The following is an 18,163-nucleotide window of genomic DNA, read 5'->3' on the forward strand; positions in this document are numbered from 1 at the left end:
CGATAGCGTTCATGCTCTACTGCTGTGTGTAACGCTCTGCTCCTCCTCCTCCTCCTCCTCCTCCTTCTCCTCCTCCTCCTCCTCCTCCTCAGGACCCCAGACCAAGCTGATGCAGAACTGTGGGCGGACCACCTTCAAGAGGACCAGCATAGAGAAGCTGATGAACACGCTGGTCCTGTGGGTGAGGAGAGCTCTGCTGCTGCAGCTGCCTGAGTGGGAGTGTGAGAGGGTGTGTGTGTGTGTGTGTGTGTGTGTGTGTGTGTGTGTGAGTCCTTTAAGAGGACCAGCATAGAGAAGCTGATGAACACGCTGGTCCTGTGGGTGAGGAGAGCTCTTCTGCTGCTACTGCTGCTTAATACCTCCCTGTGACTATCCATTCCATTTGCAAATGTCTGAGTGGGAGTGTGTGTGTGAGAGTGAGTGTGTTTGTGTGACAGTGAGTGTGAGTGTGTGTGTGTGTGTGTGTGTGACAGTGTATGAGTGTGAGTGTGAGTGTGAGTGTGTGTGTGTGTGTGTGTGTGTGTGTGCCTGTGCGTGTGTGTGTGTGTCTGTGTCTGTGTGTGTGTGTGTGTGTGTGTGTGCGAGTGCGTGTGCGTGTATTAGTGTAAATGTGTGTGTGAGAGTGAGTGTCTGTGTGTGCGAGTGTGTGTGTGAGTGTGAGTGTGAGTGTGAGTGTATGAACGTGAGTGTGTTTATAAGCATGAGTGTACGTGTGTGTGTGAGTAATAGGGAGTCAATGCAGAAACCCACAAAACTAATCTCACACACTCTCACCAAGCTGAGTGGCCTTAAGAAACAGGTGCAGTTTAATGTCAGATGAGTGAAGATATGCCCTAGGAAACACACACTCTCTTCAGTAACTGACAATACAATCAATTGACATCATTAATAATTATAATAATAACAATAACAATAATAATAATACAATTAATAAATACATAAATAATGATAATAATATAATGATACATGATGAATAATAATAGTAATGATAATAATAGTAATAATAATAATAATAATAATAATAGTAATAGTAATAATAGTAATAGTAATAATAATAATAATATTGGCTCCTCTCTCTGGTGTAGATCTTTGGCTTCCTGATCTGCATGGGGATCATCCTGGCCATCGGCAACACCATCTGGGAGGTGAGGGTGGGCAGGGCCTTCTGGGCGTCCCTGCAGTGGGGGGAGCTCCTCAGCAACGCCGTCTACTCAGGCTTCCTCACCTTCTGGTCCTACATCATCATCCTCAACACCGTCGTGCCCATCTCCCTCTACGTCAGGTGAGGAACACCTCTACCACAGCGTGTGTGTGTGTGTGTGTGTGTGTGTGTGTGTGTGTGTGTGTGTGTGTGTGTGTCTTACTGTGTGCGTGTGTGCGTGTGTGTTTGTGCTTGTGTTTCTTCACCAGTCATGCTGTCTCTCTGCTGATGTGTGTGTGTGTGTGTGTGTGTGTGTGTGTGTGTGTGTGTGTGTTGTGTGTTTCTTCACCAGTGTGGAGGTCTTGCGTCTGGGTCACAGCTACTTCATCAACTGGGACAGGAAGCTGTACTACGGGGCGAAGGACATGGCGGCCGAGGCCCGGACCACCACCCTCAACGAGGAGCTGGGACAGGTGGAGTTCATCTCACACACACTTTCACACACTCACACTCACACTCACACTCACACTCACACTCACACTCACACTCACACTCACACTCACACTCACACTCACACTCACACTCACACTCACACTCACACTCACACACTCACACTCACACACACACACACACACACACACACTCACACTCACACTCACACTCACACTAACACTCAAACACACACACACACACACACACACACACACACACACACTCACACTCATACTCATACTCACACTCTTACAGGTGGAGTTCATCTTCTCCGACAAGACCGGCACCCTCACCCAGAACATCCTGATCTTCAACAAGTGCTCCATCAACGGGACCACGTATGGTGAGACCACAACACACACACACACACAGACACACACACACACACACACACACACACACACACACACACACATACACATTCACACCCACACACACAAACACTCATAGACAGACACACACACACACACTCACACACACACACACACTCACACACACACACACACACACACACACACACACACACACACACACACACACACACACAAACACACACATACACACAAACACACACACACTAGATGGTTTACGTAATGGTTTTCTGTCTCTTTTCTTATGTTTAAATTTCCAGGCGAGGTATATGATGACTTCGGCCATAAGGTGAACATCACAGAGGTAAGACCGAGGAGGAGGAGGCATCATTTCCAGAGAAGTGGCTAGAGTGAGTGGGTGAGGTCACACTGCGGTGCAGTAAAGCAGCCATTATAGCTCTTCCTGGATCCCCCATTATCCCCCCATTATCCCAGACCAACACTACGGGCCGTATTACTGTCGTCATCAATAATTCATTTTCTGGAAATGTAATAATAGAGCTGCTGGAGAACACTGAGCCCTGTGTCATGGTGTAGCCTGTGATGGGATGGATCCACTGTAGCGCTGCATCCTCTATATGGATGTGCGTGATGTGCTTTATATGTTTGTGTCCTGTGTTGGGTGTTGTGTGTTGTGTCCTGTGTTGTGTCGTGCTCTATATGTTTGTGTCCTGTGTTGTGTTGTGTCCTGTCCTGTGTTGTGTTGTGTAGCGAAGTGTTGTGTGTGTTGTGTTGTGTTGTGTTGTGTCCTGTGTTGTGTCCTGTGTTGTGTTGTGTTGTGTCCTGTGTTGTGTTGTGTTGTATTGTGTTTTGTCCTGTGTTGTGTTGTATCCTGTGTTGTGTCCTGTGTTGTGTTGTGTTGTGTGTTGTGTTGTGTTGTGTTGTGACCTGTGTTGTGTCCTGTGTTGTGTTGTGTTTTGTTGTGTCCTGTGTTGTCCTGTGTCCTGTTGTGTTGTGTTGTGTTGTGTTGTGTTGTGTTGTGTCCTGTGTTGTGTTGTGTCCCGTGTCCTGTGTTGTGTTGTGTTGTGTCCTGTGTTGTGTAGTGTGGAGTTGTGTCCTGTGTTGTTTCTTGTTGTGTGTTGTGTTGTGTTGTGTGGTGTGGTGTTGCGTTGTGTGTTGTGTTGTGTCCTTTGTGTTGTGTTGTGTGTTGTGTTGTGTTGTGTTGTGTTGAGTTGTGTCCTGTGTTGTGTTGTGTGTTGTGTTGTGTTGTGTTGTGTTGAGTTGTGTCCTGTGTTGTGTCCTTTGTGTTGTGTTGTGTGTTGTGTTGTGTTGTGTTGTGTTGTGTTGTGTTGAGTTGTGTCCTGTGTTGTGTTGTGTGGTGTGTTGTGTTGTGTTGTGTTGTGTTGAGTTGTGTTGTGTTGAGTTGTGTGTGCCACCCCTCCTGTCCTGACAGTCCTGTGTTCTGTCCTTCCCTACTTCAGAAGACTCCATGTGTTGATTTCTCCTTTAACCCACTGAGCGACCCAAAGTTCCGTTTCCATGACAGCAGCCTGGTGGAAGCCGTAAAGGTGGGTGAGGCGTGTGTGCAGGAGTTCTTCAGGCTGCTGGCGCTCTGTCACACCGTCATGCCTGAGGAGAGGAGCGAAGGTACGTCCATCACACACTCACCCTCTCACCCTCACACACATCCTCATACACCCTCATCACACACTCACCCACACACACTAACCCACACACACTAACCCTCACACACTCACCCTCACACACATCCTCATACACCCTCATCACACACTCACCTTCACGCCCTCACCCTCACACACATCCTCATACACCCTCATCACACACTCACCTTCACGCCCTCATCCTCACACACATCCTCATACGCCCTCATCACACACTCACCCTCACCCTAACCCTCACACGCTCATCACTTACTCATCACACTCACCCTCACACACATTTATCACACACTCACCATCACCCTCACACACTCACCCTCACACACCCTCATAAAAACTCACCCTCACACACTCATTCTCACACACACTCATACTCACACACTCATCACACACTCACCCTCACACACTCATCACACACTCACCCTCACACACTCATCACACACTCACCCTCACACACTCATCACACACACCTTCACACACCTCCCTCCTTTTTGACTCTGCAGGAGAGCTGGTGTACCAGGCCCAGTCACCTGACGAGGGCGCCCTGGTCACGGCAGCACGGAACTTTGGGTTTGTGTTCCGATCCAGAACCCCAGAGACCGTCACCCTGTACGAGATGGGCAGGCCTGTCACCTACCAGCTCCTGGCCTTCCTGGACTTCAACAACGTTCGCAAGAGGATGAGTGTCATCGGTCAGTTCCACTTAGTTAAAGTGTCCTACTTCATATGAGAGGCTCACACACACATAAGAGGCTCACACACACATGAGAGGCTCACACACACTCACACACATACGCGTAAAAGAGGATGATTCCACAGAGCGCTTGTCTCTGGCAACACTTCATCTCAGTGTCTCATCAGAAAGGGGCTCCCACGCTGTGCGTGGGTTTTGTTTCTATGACAACAATATCTTGACAACATATCACCTCTGCCGTTGTACGATAGACTAAAAGAAAAAAGGGTCAACAGTGATCACACCAGCGCCTTTCTGAAAAGTTCAGCGATTTTCAACTAGATGCTTGGAGCAGTTGCAAAAAAATGGATCGCTCTGAAAGGTGTGCAGTGCCTTCTCTCTAGGCGACAGCATGCAACTGCATACACTCTCTCGTCGTACTCTCTCTCCTCAGTGTCTCATACACTCTCTCCTCATACACTCTCTCTTCATACACTCTCTCCTCAGTGTCTCATACACTCTCTCCTCAGTGTCTCATACACTCTCTCCTCGTACACTCTGTCCTTATTGTCACACACACTCTCTCCACAGACACTCTCTCCACACACACTCTCTCCTCATTGTCACACACACTCTCTCCTCATTGGGAACAATTGAACAAAGGTGCTGGTATTACAAAAAAAAACTCTCTATGATCCCCCCCCCCCTTACATTACTTATATTTGTATGTCTAAAATGTTCCATGCAACTACACATCCGAGAGAGTAGGATAATGCCGGCCATCTTGTCCTTGATTTTGTTAGTTTATGTTGGGTTCGGTGTTGTTCAGAGGTTGCTGTGTGTCAGTGTGTTATTGTATTTCATTTGTGCTAACGCTGCTGTCTCCCAACACGGTGCTGTAGAGCTTGTTATTGTGTGCCTGCCTCCTTCCGTCTCCTAATCAATGATATTGGATTCCCCTGTAACAGCACTGATGTGTGTGTGTGTGTGTGTGTGTGTGTGTGTGTGTGTGTGTGTGTGTGTGTGTGTGTGTGTGTTGTGTGTGTGTGTGTGTGTGTGTGTCTGTCCCACAGTGAGGAACCCAAAGGGCAAGATCAAGCTGTATTGCAAAGGAGCCGACACCATAGTGTTTGACAGACTGCACCCATCTAATGAAGACCTCAGGGATACTACCTCAGAACACCTCAATGTGAGCTTCACCCTGCTTCATGTATACTAACTCAGAACACCTCAATGTGAGCTTCACTCTGCTTCATGTATACTAACTCAGAACACCTCAATGTGAGCTTCACTCTGCTTCATGTAAACTACCTCAGAACACCTCAATGTGAACTTCACTCTGCTTCATGTAAACTACCTCAGTGTGAGCTATAGACTACTTCTGAACACCTCTCTACTGTAACATACGGTCATAATGAAACCAGAGGACATTGATTTGCCTGACAGTTGTTAAGTCTACGTCTTATTAATGCAGAGTGTTCCCAGTGTATAATCAATACCCTGCTCAACTCCATTCAAAGTAGCTGAATAGAATAATGAGACTCCTGTTTCCTGCCGTGAATAGCAAGCCTTTGTGCTGCTCAGAGCCAGGCGACTCTGTAAGCTCGCACGATACGATACGCCTCGCCTCCCCCTCGTGTCACAGTGGGTGTCAATTAAACATCAATCAGGTAAACATGTGTTCGCTCCTCTCCTAGTTTGATGTCAGCATATAACAGTGAAGTTATGCTGGATGTGCCTGGCAGAGCATCTCTTGGTGTGTCTGAGTCTTTGAGCGCTTACCAGCAATGTTCAGGGCTGGGTTCGGTGACTGTGCCTGATAGATGTGAGAGTGAAATACATATATGTGTTACATTTAATAAACGCCAACAGGGAGCAGTGTTTATAAACTGCAGCTCGGAAAAGAGAACCGTGTTATAGGCGTTCATACGTGTTCATATGCGCGGGCACAAACCTTTGTGGGGACCAGACTATATATGGGCATGATGCCATTCCTCTTAAGCGCACATCATTTGAAAACAACACAAAAATTGTAATATAAATAATACATTATTATAATAAGTATGGTTTAGTCACAACTCTGGACTAATAGAAGATGGAAAGCAATGGATTTACATTAACTGTTGATTGAATATTGAATTTGAAATAGTGATTAGCTGGGAATACTGGGCAATATTGATGCCCATCTCTCAGTAAATAATAACCCTCCAATATTCAGCCAAGCCATAGTCTGAATAGGACTTCACATTTGGAAATGTTTATAAGGAAATATGTGGGAGACGGGTTGAATGGGCCTGATGCAGCTGATGAAATGAATAATAGTATTGATGTGATCTATCTTTCTAATCTATCTCATTTTATTTAAAGTGCTATGCGTAGGGCTGTCAGTAGAGGAGGTGCTGGATCATCAGCTGGTACTGACCTGATCCATGTCCAGCCTCAGCCCATACTAACACAGACCCTCCTTGGCAGCTTGCAGTGGGAGCACTGGGGTGTGGGTGGCTGTGTGGCAGTGGCAATGGTTGACATGGTAATGATTGACATGGCAATGGTTGACATGGCAATAGTTGCCATGGCTCACAGGTCAGAATTGAGAATTTAGATGTCATGACCGGCTCCAATGCTGCCTCAGTGTGTTAGTCACCATGGAGGTGACAGTGGGAGTGGGAAGATGCCTGCAATTTAGACTGATGCTCTGTTGTAGGAGTAGTTCGTTTTTACATATATAGCCCAGTGAACTGAACAGCTGAACAGTCCCTCTGCCGACTGTTTCATCTGCTGGCTGTGAATCACCTCTCATGTCCCCCTGTTAGCCTGAAGGCCTCATCAGCCTCCAGCCACACTACAGTGCAAAGTCAACAACCAGTCCCGCGTTTACATCTCCTCTCCTCTGTTAGAAATGGATACAAACAGGCCATTATTTTACAATAGGTAAAAATAGAACATGTCAAACTTTGAGCCTTGAGACAATGTTATTGTTTTGGTGCTATAAAAATACAAAAAATGTTGAATTGAATTGAACTTTGGCTACAATAACAGCCATATTTTCCCTAATGCCAAATTGCTGTGTGTCCCCTCAGGAGCTTGAACCCTGTGCTGTGTGTGTGTGTGTGTCCCCTCAGGAGCTTAAACCCTGTGCTGTGTGTGTGTCCTCAGGAGCTTGAACCCTGTGTTGTGTGTGTTCGTGTGTCCCCTCACAAGCTTGAACCCTGTGCTGTGTGTGTGTGTGTGTGTGTGTGTGTGTGTGTGTGTGTGTGTGTGTTCACTCAGGAGCTTAAACCCTGTGCTGTGTGTGTGTCCTCAGGAGTTTGAACCCCGTGCGGTGTGTCCCGTCAGGAGTTTAAACCCTGTGCTGTGTGTCCCATCAGGAGTTTGAACCCTGTGTGTGTGTGTCGGCGTCCCCTCAGGAGTTTGAACCCTGTGATGTGTGTCCCCTCAGGAGTTTGAACCCCTGTGTGTGTGTCCATTTAGAAGTTTGAACCCTGTGTGTGTATCCCATCAGGAGTGTGAACCCTGTGTGTGTGTCTCCTCAGGAGTTTGCAGGAGAGGGCCTGAGGACGCTGGCGCTGGCCTACAGAGAGCTGGAGGAGGACGTGTTTGGGGAGTGGATGGAGAGGCTGCAGCACGCCAGCACGGTGGTGGGGAACAGAGAGGAGCTCCTCAACGAGCTCTACGAGGAGGTGGAGCAGGACTTGATGGTGAGCAGAACACCTTCGTACCCTCACTGCTCACTGTCCACTACTCACTGTCCACTGTCCACTGTCCAGTGACACACCGAGTATAGAGTATTACATGAGTGTGTTTGTGTATTTGATATGTGTCTGATGTGTCTTTGATGTGTCTTTGGTGTGTGTTTGGTGTGTGCTTGATGTGCATTTGGTGTGTGTTTGAGATGTGCTTGACGTGTGTTTGATATGTGTTTGATGTGTGTTTGAGATGTGTTTGATGTGTGTTTGGTGTGTGTTTGATGTGTATTTGCTCAGCTGCTTGGTGCCACGGCTGTGGAGGACAAGCTGCAGGAAGGAGTTCCAGAGACCATCACCTGCTTGAGTCTGGCCAACATTAAGATCTGGGTCCTCACTGGAGACAAACTAGGTAAGCAGGCAGGGGAAACCAACCTTGCACAGGCTGTCTTCTGTAATGTTTATGGTGCTGAGTCGTGCAAAGGGTTTGTCTTCTTATCTCAAGGGAGTTACCGTGTAAAAGTGAAAAGTCTCAATTCGTTGATGAATAAAATGTCTTTTATTGCTGCTACAGAGCCCATGAACTGTCAGTCATAAATATGAGTTATTCCTGTAACACGGGTTTCTGGGTTTGTTTGCTTGTTTGTTTATTGATTTGCTTCTGGACTGTCTTTGTTGTGGTTTGTTTTTGTGGTTTCACAGACAGCCTTGTAGGTTGGCATGTTTCTCTCTTTGTTGATTTTCTAGCTTGTTTCTTTTTTTTCTTTTGTGGTTGCAGAGACAGCCATGAATATCGGTTACTCGTGTAACATGCTGCGGGATGATATGGACGAGGTGTTTGTCATCTCTGGACACACATCTCTGGAGGTTGCACAGGAGCTAAGGTAAGACGAGCCTGTAGCCTGTAGGCCTTTAGACAGAGCTGCCAACTCTCACGGTTTCGGCATGTTTTCACCCCCGCTCTCACGCCGCACAGCCAATTTCTCACGCAAAAAAAATCAGATTTTGGGCCGAGACGTGCTCGTTCCTTGAACTCCCAGACGATAGATGGGACACAAATTACAAATGTAAAAGAGATGTAAAATGTAATGTAAAAAGAGAGAAAAGAAAGCAACTACCAAATGTTTAGTTGTGTAGCCTACACGCCTAAAGTTTAGTATTCCTGCGGCTCAACTAGCAGAACAAAGTGCTAGTAGCACCAAGCTAGGGCTCACATACTGACAAGTAGCAGAGAAAAATGCTAATAAACACCAAGCTAGATCTCACATACTGACAACTAGCAGAGAAAACTGAAGCAGTCATGACAAAGTAAAATCTCAGTAATATAAAACTTCTCATCACTGCTTGGTGTTTGGTGTTGAGACCTGAGAGTTGTGTCGCCATGCCAACCTCCACAGCCCTGCATTAATCAGCTGCCCTCCAACTTAGAGCTGCTCCCCACATTCATTTGGAACATAATTAACTTCCTGCTCAGTGCTTTGAGAATATGACCTCTGCTGGGTTTCTGCCTCAGATGTGCTGAAATACAAACTGATAGTTGAAAAGAAGAAGCACAGTTCCCTTCTTATCTCATGCCCATGTTCCTGCTTTCATAAGCACATGATTCAAACAAGGAAAATATGAATACAAGGCACTTGATTATTATATTCTTAAATCATTAACAGTGTTTGGAAATAATCTCTGTCACAAACACTTACACAAGGGATGGTGTGGCTGTAGCTACTGTGCTGTGGAGTGTGTTCAGTGGTGATACTTTTTATCATGTGTGCGTTGACACAAGCCTCTCCCCTGCCTGGTGTTAGGAGTGCCAAAGAGCGTATCCTGGGCCCCAGCTGTGCCAAGCTCAGCAGTGCCGGGAAGTCCATCTCGTCCAACAGCGACTCTGTGTTTGAGGAGACCATTATTGCAGAATACGCGTTAATCATTAACGGTCACAGTCTGGTAAGTCCAGTTCCATGGAGTCCACATCATTGGAGAGCGAATGGGTTTAATTACTTCCTCTCAGCACACATTTCACTGAAGAGGTGATTCGGTCATGTTGATAAAGTAGTTATCTAATAAGAAATAATAATTCATTCCAGTATAGCTAACAGTATAGTTAGCTCCAGTTCCTGAGTCAAACTGAGTGCCCTGTTCATGACCTTATTAGTCTTTCCCTGAGGCTGGAACAGGTCTATCTCACTTTCTGAGATACCATTTGCCCCCCCACCCCCACCCCTGCCCCCTTAGGCCCCTTGGGTCTGGCCGGTAACTTTTTTCATTAACCACTGCCACTTTGGCGGGTAGGCCAAAAAGTTAATTTTGTTATCTGCATGTATGGCAGAAAGGCACAGTTCTTTAACCAGGACATTCTACCTGGTTGACAGAAATGTATAGTTCTACCTGGTCTCTACAACTAGAACATGAAGCTGGTAGTTGTGGGCCACTGCAACACTAGGGGTATGACCTTAGTACCGAGGGAAATTTTGAGCTCTTTAAAAAATGCTGCCCCCTTAGGCCCATGCACTGGATGTGTGTTTGATGTGTGTTTGGTGTGTGTTTGATGTGTGTTTGGTGTGTGTTTGGTGTGTGTTTGGTGTGTGTTTGGTGTGTGTTTGATGTGTGTTTGGTGTGTGTTTGGTGTGTGTTTGGTGTGTGTTTGGTGTGTGTTTAGGCCCATGCACTGGAGCTGGAGGTGGAGCTGGAGCTGGTGCTACTGGACGTCGCCTGTCTGTGTAAGACGGTCATCTGTTGCCGGGTGACGCCCCTGCAGAAGGCACAGGTGGTGGAGCTGGTCAAGAGGCACAAGCGGGCCGTCACCCTCGCCATCGGGGACGGGGCCAACGACGTCAGCATGATCAAGAGTAAGAGAGCGCAATTTCTGCGTCGTGTCCATGTCCCCATGTCACCTCCATGTCCCTGTGTCACGTCCATGCCAAAGCCATACCATGTCCATATCAAGCCTGTGTCAAGCCTATATCATACCAGTAACAAGGTCATATCATATTGGTATCATACCCATATCACAGTTCATCATCAGATCCATACCGTGCCCATATCATGCCTATATCAACCCTGTGTCATGCCTATGTCAAGGTCATATCAGATCCATAACATGCCCATATCATGCCTATATCAACCCTGTGTCATGCCCATGTCAAGGTCATATCAGATCCATAACATGCCCATATCATGCCTATATCAACCCTGTGTCATGCCCATGTCAAGGTCATGTCAGATCCATACGATGCCAATATCATACACTTATCCTCTCTGTATAATGTCGACATTCAGTCCACATTATATATATCATGTCCATATCATGCAAATATCATGCCCATATCATACCCTTGTCATGCCAATATCAAGGTCATATCATGCCCATAGTCCAGAGGGTGTTCCTGGGTCACTTCCTCAAACTTAAATCAGGCGTGCACTTCTGGAGCCCCTCCAGGAGTTTTATTTTACTGCAGGGTGTTGCTGGTGAACATTCTCTCCTGATGACACCATGGAAGGGATGGCCCTGTATCCACGGAGACAGCAGAGGGAGGGGGGGGGCAAGATGACATAATGAAGCAGCAGATCTGGAATTAGACACTGGAAGACCAGCAGATCAGCCTTTAACAGATATTCCCTCGTAGAAGCATTGGCAAACTAACAGATTTTTCTCAGTAGATATGTCCCATCTGGATAAAAGGCGTTGGCAAACAAACAGATTTGTTTTAAACATTTTGAAACATTCCCCAATCAGCAGAAAGGAAACATCGATGTCCTCTGGGTCTCTATGCTGCCAGTTTTACCCTGGTGGCAAAATACTCCAGATGGCATCTTTTCTATTAGGCCTTGAATAGTGCCAGCACACACACACACACACACACACCCTCCCCCCCCAACTGAAGGCCCAGACATGAGCTAATGAGCTGGCGAGAGCCAGTGCCAGTTTTACTTCCGAAGGAAAATTAAGTATTTATTTCACCCAGCCATCCTGCAGTACCATTCTTTAGCATCAGTCCAGGGTGGGGTCACACATCACACATCGCATAGATGGGCAGGACCTGCTATTTTAGGCTGTTTTCTCATTTGAGGAAAATATCAAATATATTTGGTATTTTATATGTATTTATCTTGTGCAACCATTGCTTTATCAGTGAACTTGTATATGCTAGGGGAAATAAGAACCTTGGGATAAAGGTGTCAGTGCCATAACATGTACGTGTACGTGTATGACCCCCCCCCCCCCTCCCCTCCCTCTCCCCCACAGCGGCCCACATCGGCGTGGGCATCAGCGGGCAGGAGGGCACGCAGGCAGTGCTGGCATCAGACTACTCCTTCGGCCAGTTCCGCTACCTTCAGCGCCTCCTGCTGGTGCACGGGCGCTGGTCCTACCGCCGCATGTGCAAGTTCCTCTGCTACTTCTTCTACAAGAACTTCGCCTTCACGCTCGTGCACTTCTGGTTCGGCTTCCTCTGTGGCTTTTCTGCGCAGGTGACAATCCCCAGACCTTCTAGCCTATTAGATACTACCTAATGACCTATGCTACCTATAGATATTACCTTAGGAACAACATTAACATTAGATACTACCTATAGATATTACCTAAGAAACAACATTAACATTAGATACTACCTAATGACCTATATTACCTATAGATATAACCTAAGAAACAACATTATCATTAGATACTTCCTATAGATATTTCCTAAGAAACAACATTAACATAAGATACTTCCTATAAATATTACCTAAGGAACAACATTTACATTAGATACTACCTATAGATATTACCTAAGCAAGCAACATTACACACAATGCTTTAGTGTGTAGCAATAGGGATGATTTACTGTAAACTGAACCCATGTTTTGATGTTCATTTCTGTAATGGTGCTTGTGTTCTCCCTTAGACTGTGTATGACCAGTGGTTTATCACTCTCTACAACATCGTGTACACGTCTCTGCCAGTGCTCGCCATGGGCATGTTTGACAAGGTAAAACCGATAACCATCAGGCTCTAACAGAACTAATATCACTTATATCAGATAACTAATATTATAACTATAACTAATGTTACTTTATCGGATTAAACACCTTTTGAGCTCCTGTTACAAGTAGTTACTAGCATCGCAGCTTGATCAGTTTAAACACCTTGTGAGTACGAGGAAGTCTCTTTTGAACTTTGACCCATAAAGGAGACTATCAGGTAGCCAGAGACTTGTGAACACTACACTACTAATAGGGGCGACAGTAGAACAGGAGGTGGAGGGGTCGTTTAATAATCGGAAGGTTGCTAGTTCGATTCCCCTCTTCCATTCCCCTCTCCTCCTTGCCAAGTGTGTCCTTCAGCAAGACACTGAACCCCTAAATGCTCCTCATGTATTAATGCAGTTTCCTTGTACGTTGCTTTGGATAAAACCTTCAAGAAGCTCTTGAAGACCCAACTCTTCAGAGAGCACCTCCCTTCCTATCTGGCACCTTGGCTTAACTTGCACTTAAGCAGTGACAGTCCCGCACTTCTTTTTCTTGTCGTTTTCTATGTCTTGAAAAAAAATAAAGCAGTATTTATTGTTACACCAGGTTTTATTGCTCTTAGCTTGACTGTTCTCTCCTTTGTACGTCGCTTTGGACAAACGTGTCTGCTAAATGACTAAATGTAAATGGAAATAAAAGCGTCTGTTAAATCACTAAAAGTAATAGGCATCTCCTGTACTCCTTGTGTGCCCCAGGATGTGAATGAGCACTTCAGCCTGCGTTACCCTAGCCTGTACCGGCCCGGGCAGCTCAACCTGCTCTTCAACAAGCGCAAATTCTTCACCTGCACCTTGCACGGTGTCTTCACCTCTTTTGTCCTCTTCTTCGTGCCGTACTTATTGTGCTTCTCTGCGGTTCGAGACGACGGCGCGCATGTCTCGGACCAACAGGCCTTCGCCATCACCATAGCAACCTCTCTGGTCATTGTGGTCAGTGTGCAGGTGAGAGCATTCACAGGTCTGAGCTGAGCTGAGAGAAGACAGACAAACAAAATCTGCGGCTCTGACTCAATTCTCTATTATATTTACACAGTATGCATTGCATGATAATGACCTTAGTTTGTTTCAGAAAGTCCGCATTGACTGTTGAATGGTTTCTATTGGAGGCAATGCTGAAACAATTGCCTAAAGTGTGAAATAGTTGTACATAAAAAAATATAAATATACTGTATATACATGTATTCTAATAGTTGTCATGGTGATTGTTCCCCAGATTGGTATAGACACTGACTACTGGACTGCGGTGAATCACTTCTTTGTGTGGGGCAGCCTGGCAATGTACTTTGCCATTTTATTTACCATGCACAGCGATGGACTCTTCAGCATGTTTCCCAGTCAGTTTCCATACATTGGTAAGTGCCAGTCAGTTTCCATACATTAGTATGTTCTAGTCCATTTCCATACATTAGTGCCAGTCAGTTTCCATACATTGGTAAGTGCCAGTGAGTTTCTATACATCAGAGTCAAAGTCAAAGTAGCTTTATTGTCAAGACATACAAAGGAATCGATAGAACATTTCCCAATCTCCCACGGTGACACATATAAAGTGCACAGGCACAACAAATAAGACAGGACATTACCTAATAGTTATTCGTATGTTCTAGTCAGTTTCCATACATTGGTATGTTCTAGTAGTCCATTTCCATACATTAGTAAGTGCCAGTCAGTTTCCATACATTGGTAAATGCCAGTCAAACCTTGTCTGGGAATTCCCTGCCCCTTCACTGCATTCCATTTGTTCAGTTGGTCTGGCCAACTCTCAACGGCGCTCCACTTCAGCCACCTGATTGGACAGTCCTTTAACCAATCAGACCAACGATACTATACAACGATACAACGATCGGTAATAAAGCAAACACATATTTTTTCTGTATGAATTGTTCCAGGGCAAGTTTCTGTTCTGTTTTCAAAGAAAACTTGCCTTATCGAAGTTTTGCGGTGCTTCGGTGGCCACCATGTCCAATGTTTAAAAACTCTCCGTGCAGTAGATTTTGTAACGTAGCCGTGGTAAGTTTAAATCCGCCAATGGCGCGCCAGGTAGCCAAAAGCCAGTTTGTGATTGGCTCCAAGGATTCTGGAAACCTTGAAATGAACGGGTATGCAAACTTGGCCAGACCCAGTTCTGAGGCTAAATCAATTTGGCCGGAAGAAGTGGGGCGGGACTTCCCAGACTAAGTCAAACCTGCAGCACATGTAGAGTCAGTTAGAGTGTAACTGTTTATATTGCACACCTGCCATTTTCACTCCCTCCAGTTTGTCTTTGTTTTGGCACTCAGTATGACGACTGTGTGTGTGTGTGTGTGTGTGTGTGTGTGTGTGCGTGTGCGTGTGCGTGTGCGTGTGCGTGTGCGTGTGCGTGTGCGTGTGCGTGTGTGTGTGTGTGTGCGCGCACGTGTGTGTTTCCGTTGATCAGGTCTGGCTCGTAACGCCCTGACTCAGAAGAGTGTGTGGTTGGTCATCCTCCTGACCACAGTGGTGTGTATCGTGCCCATGCTGGCCATACGCTTCCTCAGGACAGACCTGCACCCCTCCCTCTCAGACAAGGTCAGGACACAAACAACACACTCTCACACACACACTGCCTGAGTTCTATGTCTGTCTGTGTGAGTGAGTGTGTTATCTGTGTGAGTGAATGTGTGTGTCTGAGTTAGTGTGTGTGTGTGTGTGTTATCTGTGTGAGTGAGTGTGTGTGTCTGTGTGAGTGAGTGAGTGTGTGTGTGTGTGTGTCTGTGAATCTGAGTGTGTGTCTGTGTGTGTGAGTGAGTGAGTGTGTGTCTGTGTGAGTGAATCTGTGTGATTGTGTGAGTGAGTCTGTGTGAGTGAGTGTGTGTCTGTGTGTTGGCAGTGTGTGTCTGAGTCTATTTCTCCGTCTGTCACCTGTGCCCAGGTGTACCAGCTGCAGAAGGCCAGCAGGAGGCAGCATCCTCAGGAGCAGAGTCTGAGGCGCGTGAGGAGGACCAGCTCCCGCCGCTCCGCCTACGCCTTCGCCCACCAGCAGGGCTACGGCGAGCTCATCACCTCCGGCAGGAACATGAAGTTCACTCGCTCCGCATCCAACCCCAACCTCAGCCCCCCCCTCAGCCCCGCCGTCCAGAACATCAGCTGCCCCGGCTGGACCGGGCCGTGGGGGGGCGGGGGGGACGAGCTGGGTGATGTGGACTTGACTGGGCACAGCACCAGGGTGATGGACGGGGCTGGGAAGACCCCAACAGCAGAGATCAACACCTGAAGGCCAGAGACAGTCGCTATGACAACGACACTTCCACAGCTGACAGAAGCTGTGTGAGGAGACGGTGTGCAAAGCCTCTTAGAATGTACCTCCGACCCAAACACACACCCTCAGAGGCAACCAGCCCAGCCCAGCCCAGCCCAGCCCAGCCCAGCACAGCACAGCACAGCACAGCACAGCACAGCACTGCACAACACAGCACATCACAGCACAGCACAGCACAGCACAGCGGACTCCAAAGAGGATGCCGCTCAGAACACACAGATCTTACAGCATTGTCTTTCTTACAAAACTCTTCTCCTCAGATTGCATCTTCTGTCAGTTTAGTGGCCTACTCGCAAGTCTTTTTGATTCTAATAAATCCTCACATTACATTACAAGCCATAGTGTTACAGGAGCATTTCAAAATGGTCTTCTTGCATTCCTGCGGCTGGCCTTTTCAGTGAGATTGTAGAATAGAAACATGACGTAGACAAATGAAGTGGAAAAAGAGAAAACAGCTGGGAATGTAAACAAAAGGACCCTTTTCTCCCATATGGATACATTTCAGCGCATGTGATATAGTGTAGTATCATATTCTCTATACTATTAATATACAAAAGCAAGATGTTGGGTTGGCATTTTTGCCTGTAACTGAATCATATACAGTATATATAATTACCTCAGACATCTTATAGTTTGCACCTTATCACTCTGGGTGTAAAGAATATCACCTTTGCATTTCAGACAACAGGAGGGTGGCTTACGGTCTGTACTGTAGACATGATTGTAGAGGACATGCGTTTCTGAAGCATGGAACAACTGTGTGCCTTTCACATCTCCTCCCAGATATTCACGTAAGCATCTCGTTTAATCGTACAGAAACTAAGAGACTGGCCCAGGTGTCCAGGGGGCATCTCGTTTAATCGTACAGAAACTAAGAGACTGGCCCAGGTGTCCAGGGAGCATCTCGTTTAATCGTACAGAAACTAAGAGACTGACCCAGGTGTCCAGATACACATACAAGCATACCCTCCAGGACTCAGCTCTCCGTCTGTACCTGTACCTGTCTGTCCACTAGGAGCCAGCTTTCCATCTCTATCTGTACCTGTACCTGTCTGTCCTCCAGGACCCAGCTCTTCATCTCTATCTGTACCTGTCTGACCTCCAGGACCCAGCTCTCCATCTCTACCTGTCTGTCCTCCAGGACCCAGCTCTCCATCTCTACCTGTACCTGTCTGTCCTCCAGGACCCAGCTCTCCATCTCTATGTGTACCTGTCTGTCCTCCAGGACCCAGCTCTCCATCTCTACCTGTACCTGTCTGTCCTCCAGGACCCAGCTCTCCGTCTCCATCTCTATCTGTACCTGTACCTGTCCAATAGACCAGAGTCTGTGGTGTGGAGAGCCCGCTGCTTGACAGTGTGTCAGTGTGTTATTTCCTGAAACGAAGGCCCATGTGTTGCTGCAGGATAGGTCTAGAAGAACAGATCTCCCATTGGCATGGTCTTAGCCATGAGGACATTTCCTGACATATCATGTTTGAATGTATGAAGCACAGTTTTATTTGTCCATGAGGACAGGCTTTTACCATGCAAATGCTTTTTTATTTATCTGCATGCACTTTTATACAAACGGTTGTGGTTTTTTATATTATGATCAAATTAAATGTGACTTTTTTTTAAGTTGAAGAGTTACTTTGATGTTGGTTTTTATTCTGATACACGTCTATAAATGAATTGTAAATTATTTGTATACCCACTGTATTTACAAGTTGAAAATAAAAAGTTTTTGTACCTATTTAAAGATGGCAGGCAAATGTTATTGTACAAAGGTTCAAGGAGCAAGGGTGTAAAATAAAGACACATTAACTTTGACCACACATCTCTTAGTGCTATGGCAACCAAGCTGACATGGCAACCAAACAGCGGTTATATGCAGTACCCAAACAACAACAGTGGAAAATGCCGACAGT

General features: G+C 46.4%; 1 protein-coding gene across 1 annotated transcript in view; it reads left to right on the plus strand.

Annotated features, from left to right (window-relative positions):
- atp8b4 (ATPase phospholipid transporting 8B4) overlaps window positions 1-16,211 on the plus strand; it is a gene marked incomplete at both ends in the record, with an annotated part of 22,307 nt that extends 6,096 nt beyond the window's left edge. The window contains 20 exons of the mRNA XM_080847560.1: window positions 93-181; window positions 1,086-1,282; window positions 1,494-1,614; window positions 1,889-1,976; window positions 2,265-2,308; window positions 2,440-2,537; window positions 3,353-3,591; window positions 4,127-4,315; window positions 5,370-5,485; window positions 7,830-7,994; window positions 8,280-8,391; window positions 8,758-8,863; window positions 9,782-9,920; window positions 10,633-10,822; window positions 12,220-12,443; window positions 12,860-12,943; window positions 13,679-13,924; window positions 14,196-14,334; window positions 15,396-15,526; window positions 15,870-16,211. Coding sequence (XP_080703686.1) covers window positions 93-181; window positions 1,086-1,282; window positions 1,494-1,614; window positions 1,889-1,976; window positions 2,265-2,308; window positions 2,440-2,537; window positions 3,353-3,591; window positions 4,127-4,315; window positions 5,370-5,485; window positions 7,830-7,994; window positions 8,280-8,391; window positions 8,758-8,863; window positions 9,782-9,920; window positions 10,633-10,822; window positions 12,220-12,443; window positions 12,860-12,943; window positions 13,679-13,924; window positions 14,196-14,334; window positions 15,396-15,526; window positions 15,870-16,211 — 3,059 coding nt within the window. The remainder of the gene's footprint in view (window positions 1-92; window positions 182-1,085; window positions 1,283-1,493; window positions 1,615-1,888; window positions 1,977-2,264; window positions 2,309-2,439; window positions 2,538-3,352; window positions 3,592-4,126; window positions 4,316-5,369; window positions 5,486-7,829; window positions 7,995-8,279; window positions 8,392-8,757; window positions 8,864-9,781; window positions 9,921-10,632; window positions 10,823-12,219; window positions 12,444-12,859; window positions 12,944-13,678; window positions 13,925-14,195; window positions 14,335-15,395; window positions 15,527-15,869) is intronic.
- Between the last annotated feature and the right edge of the window lie 1,952 nt (window positions 16,212-18,163).

The sequence above is a fragment of the Sprattus sprattus genome (genome assembly GCF_963457725.1).
Source record: "Sprattus sprattus genome assembly, chromosome: 11".
Taxonomy (NCBI): Eukaryota; Metazoa; Chordata; class Actinopteri; order Clupeiformes; family Clupeidae; genus Sprattus; species Sprattus sprattus.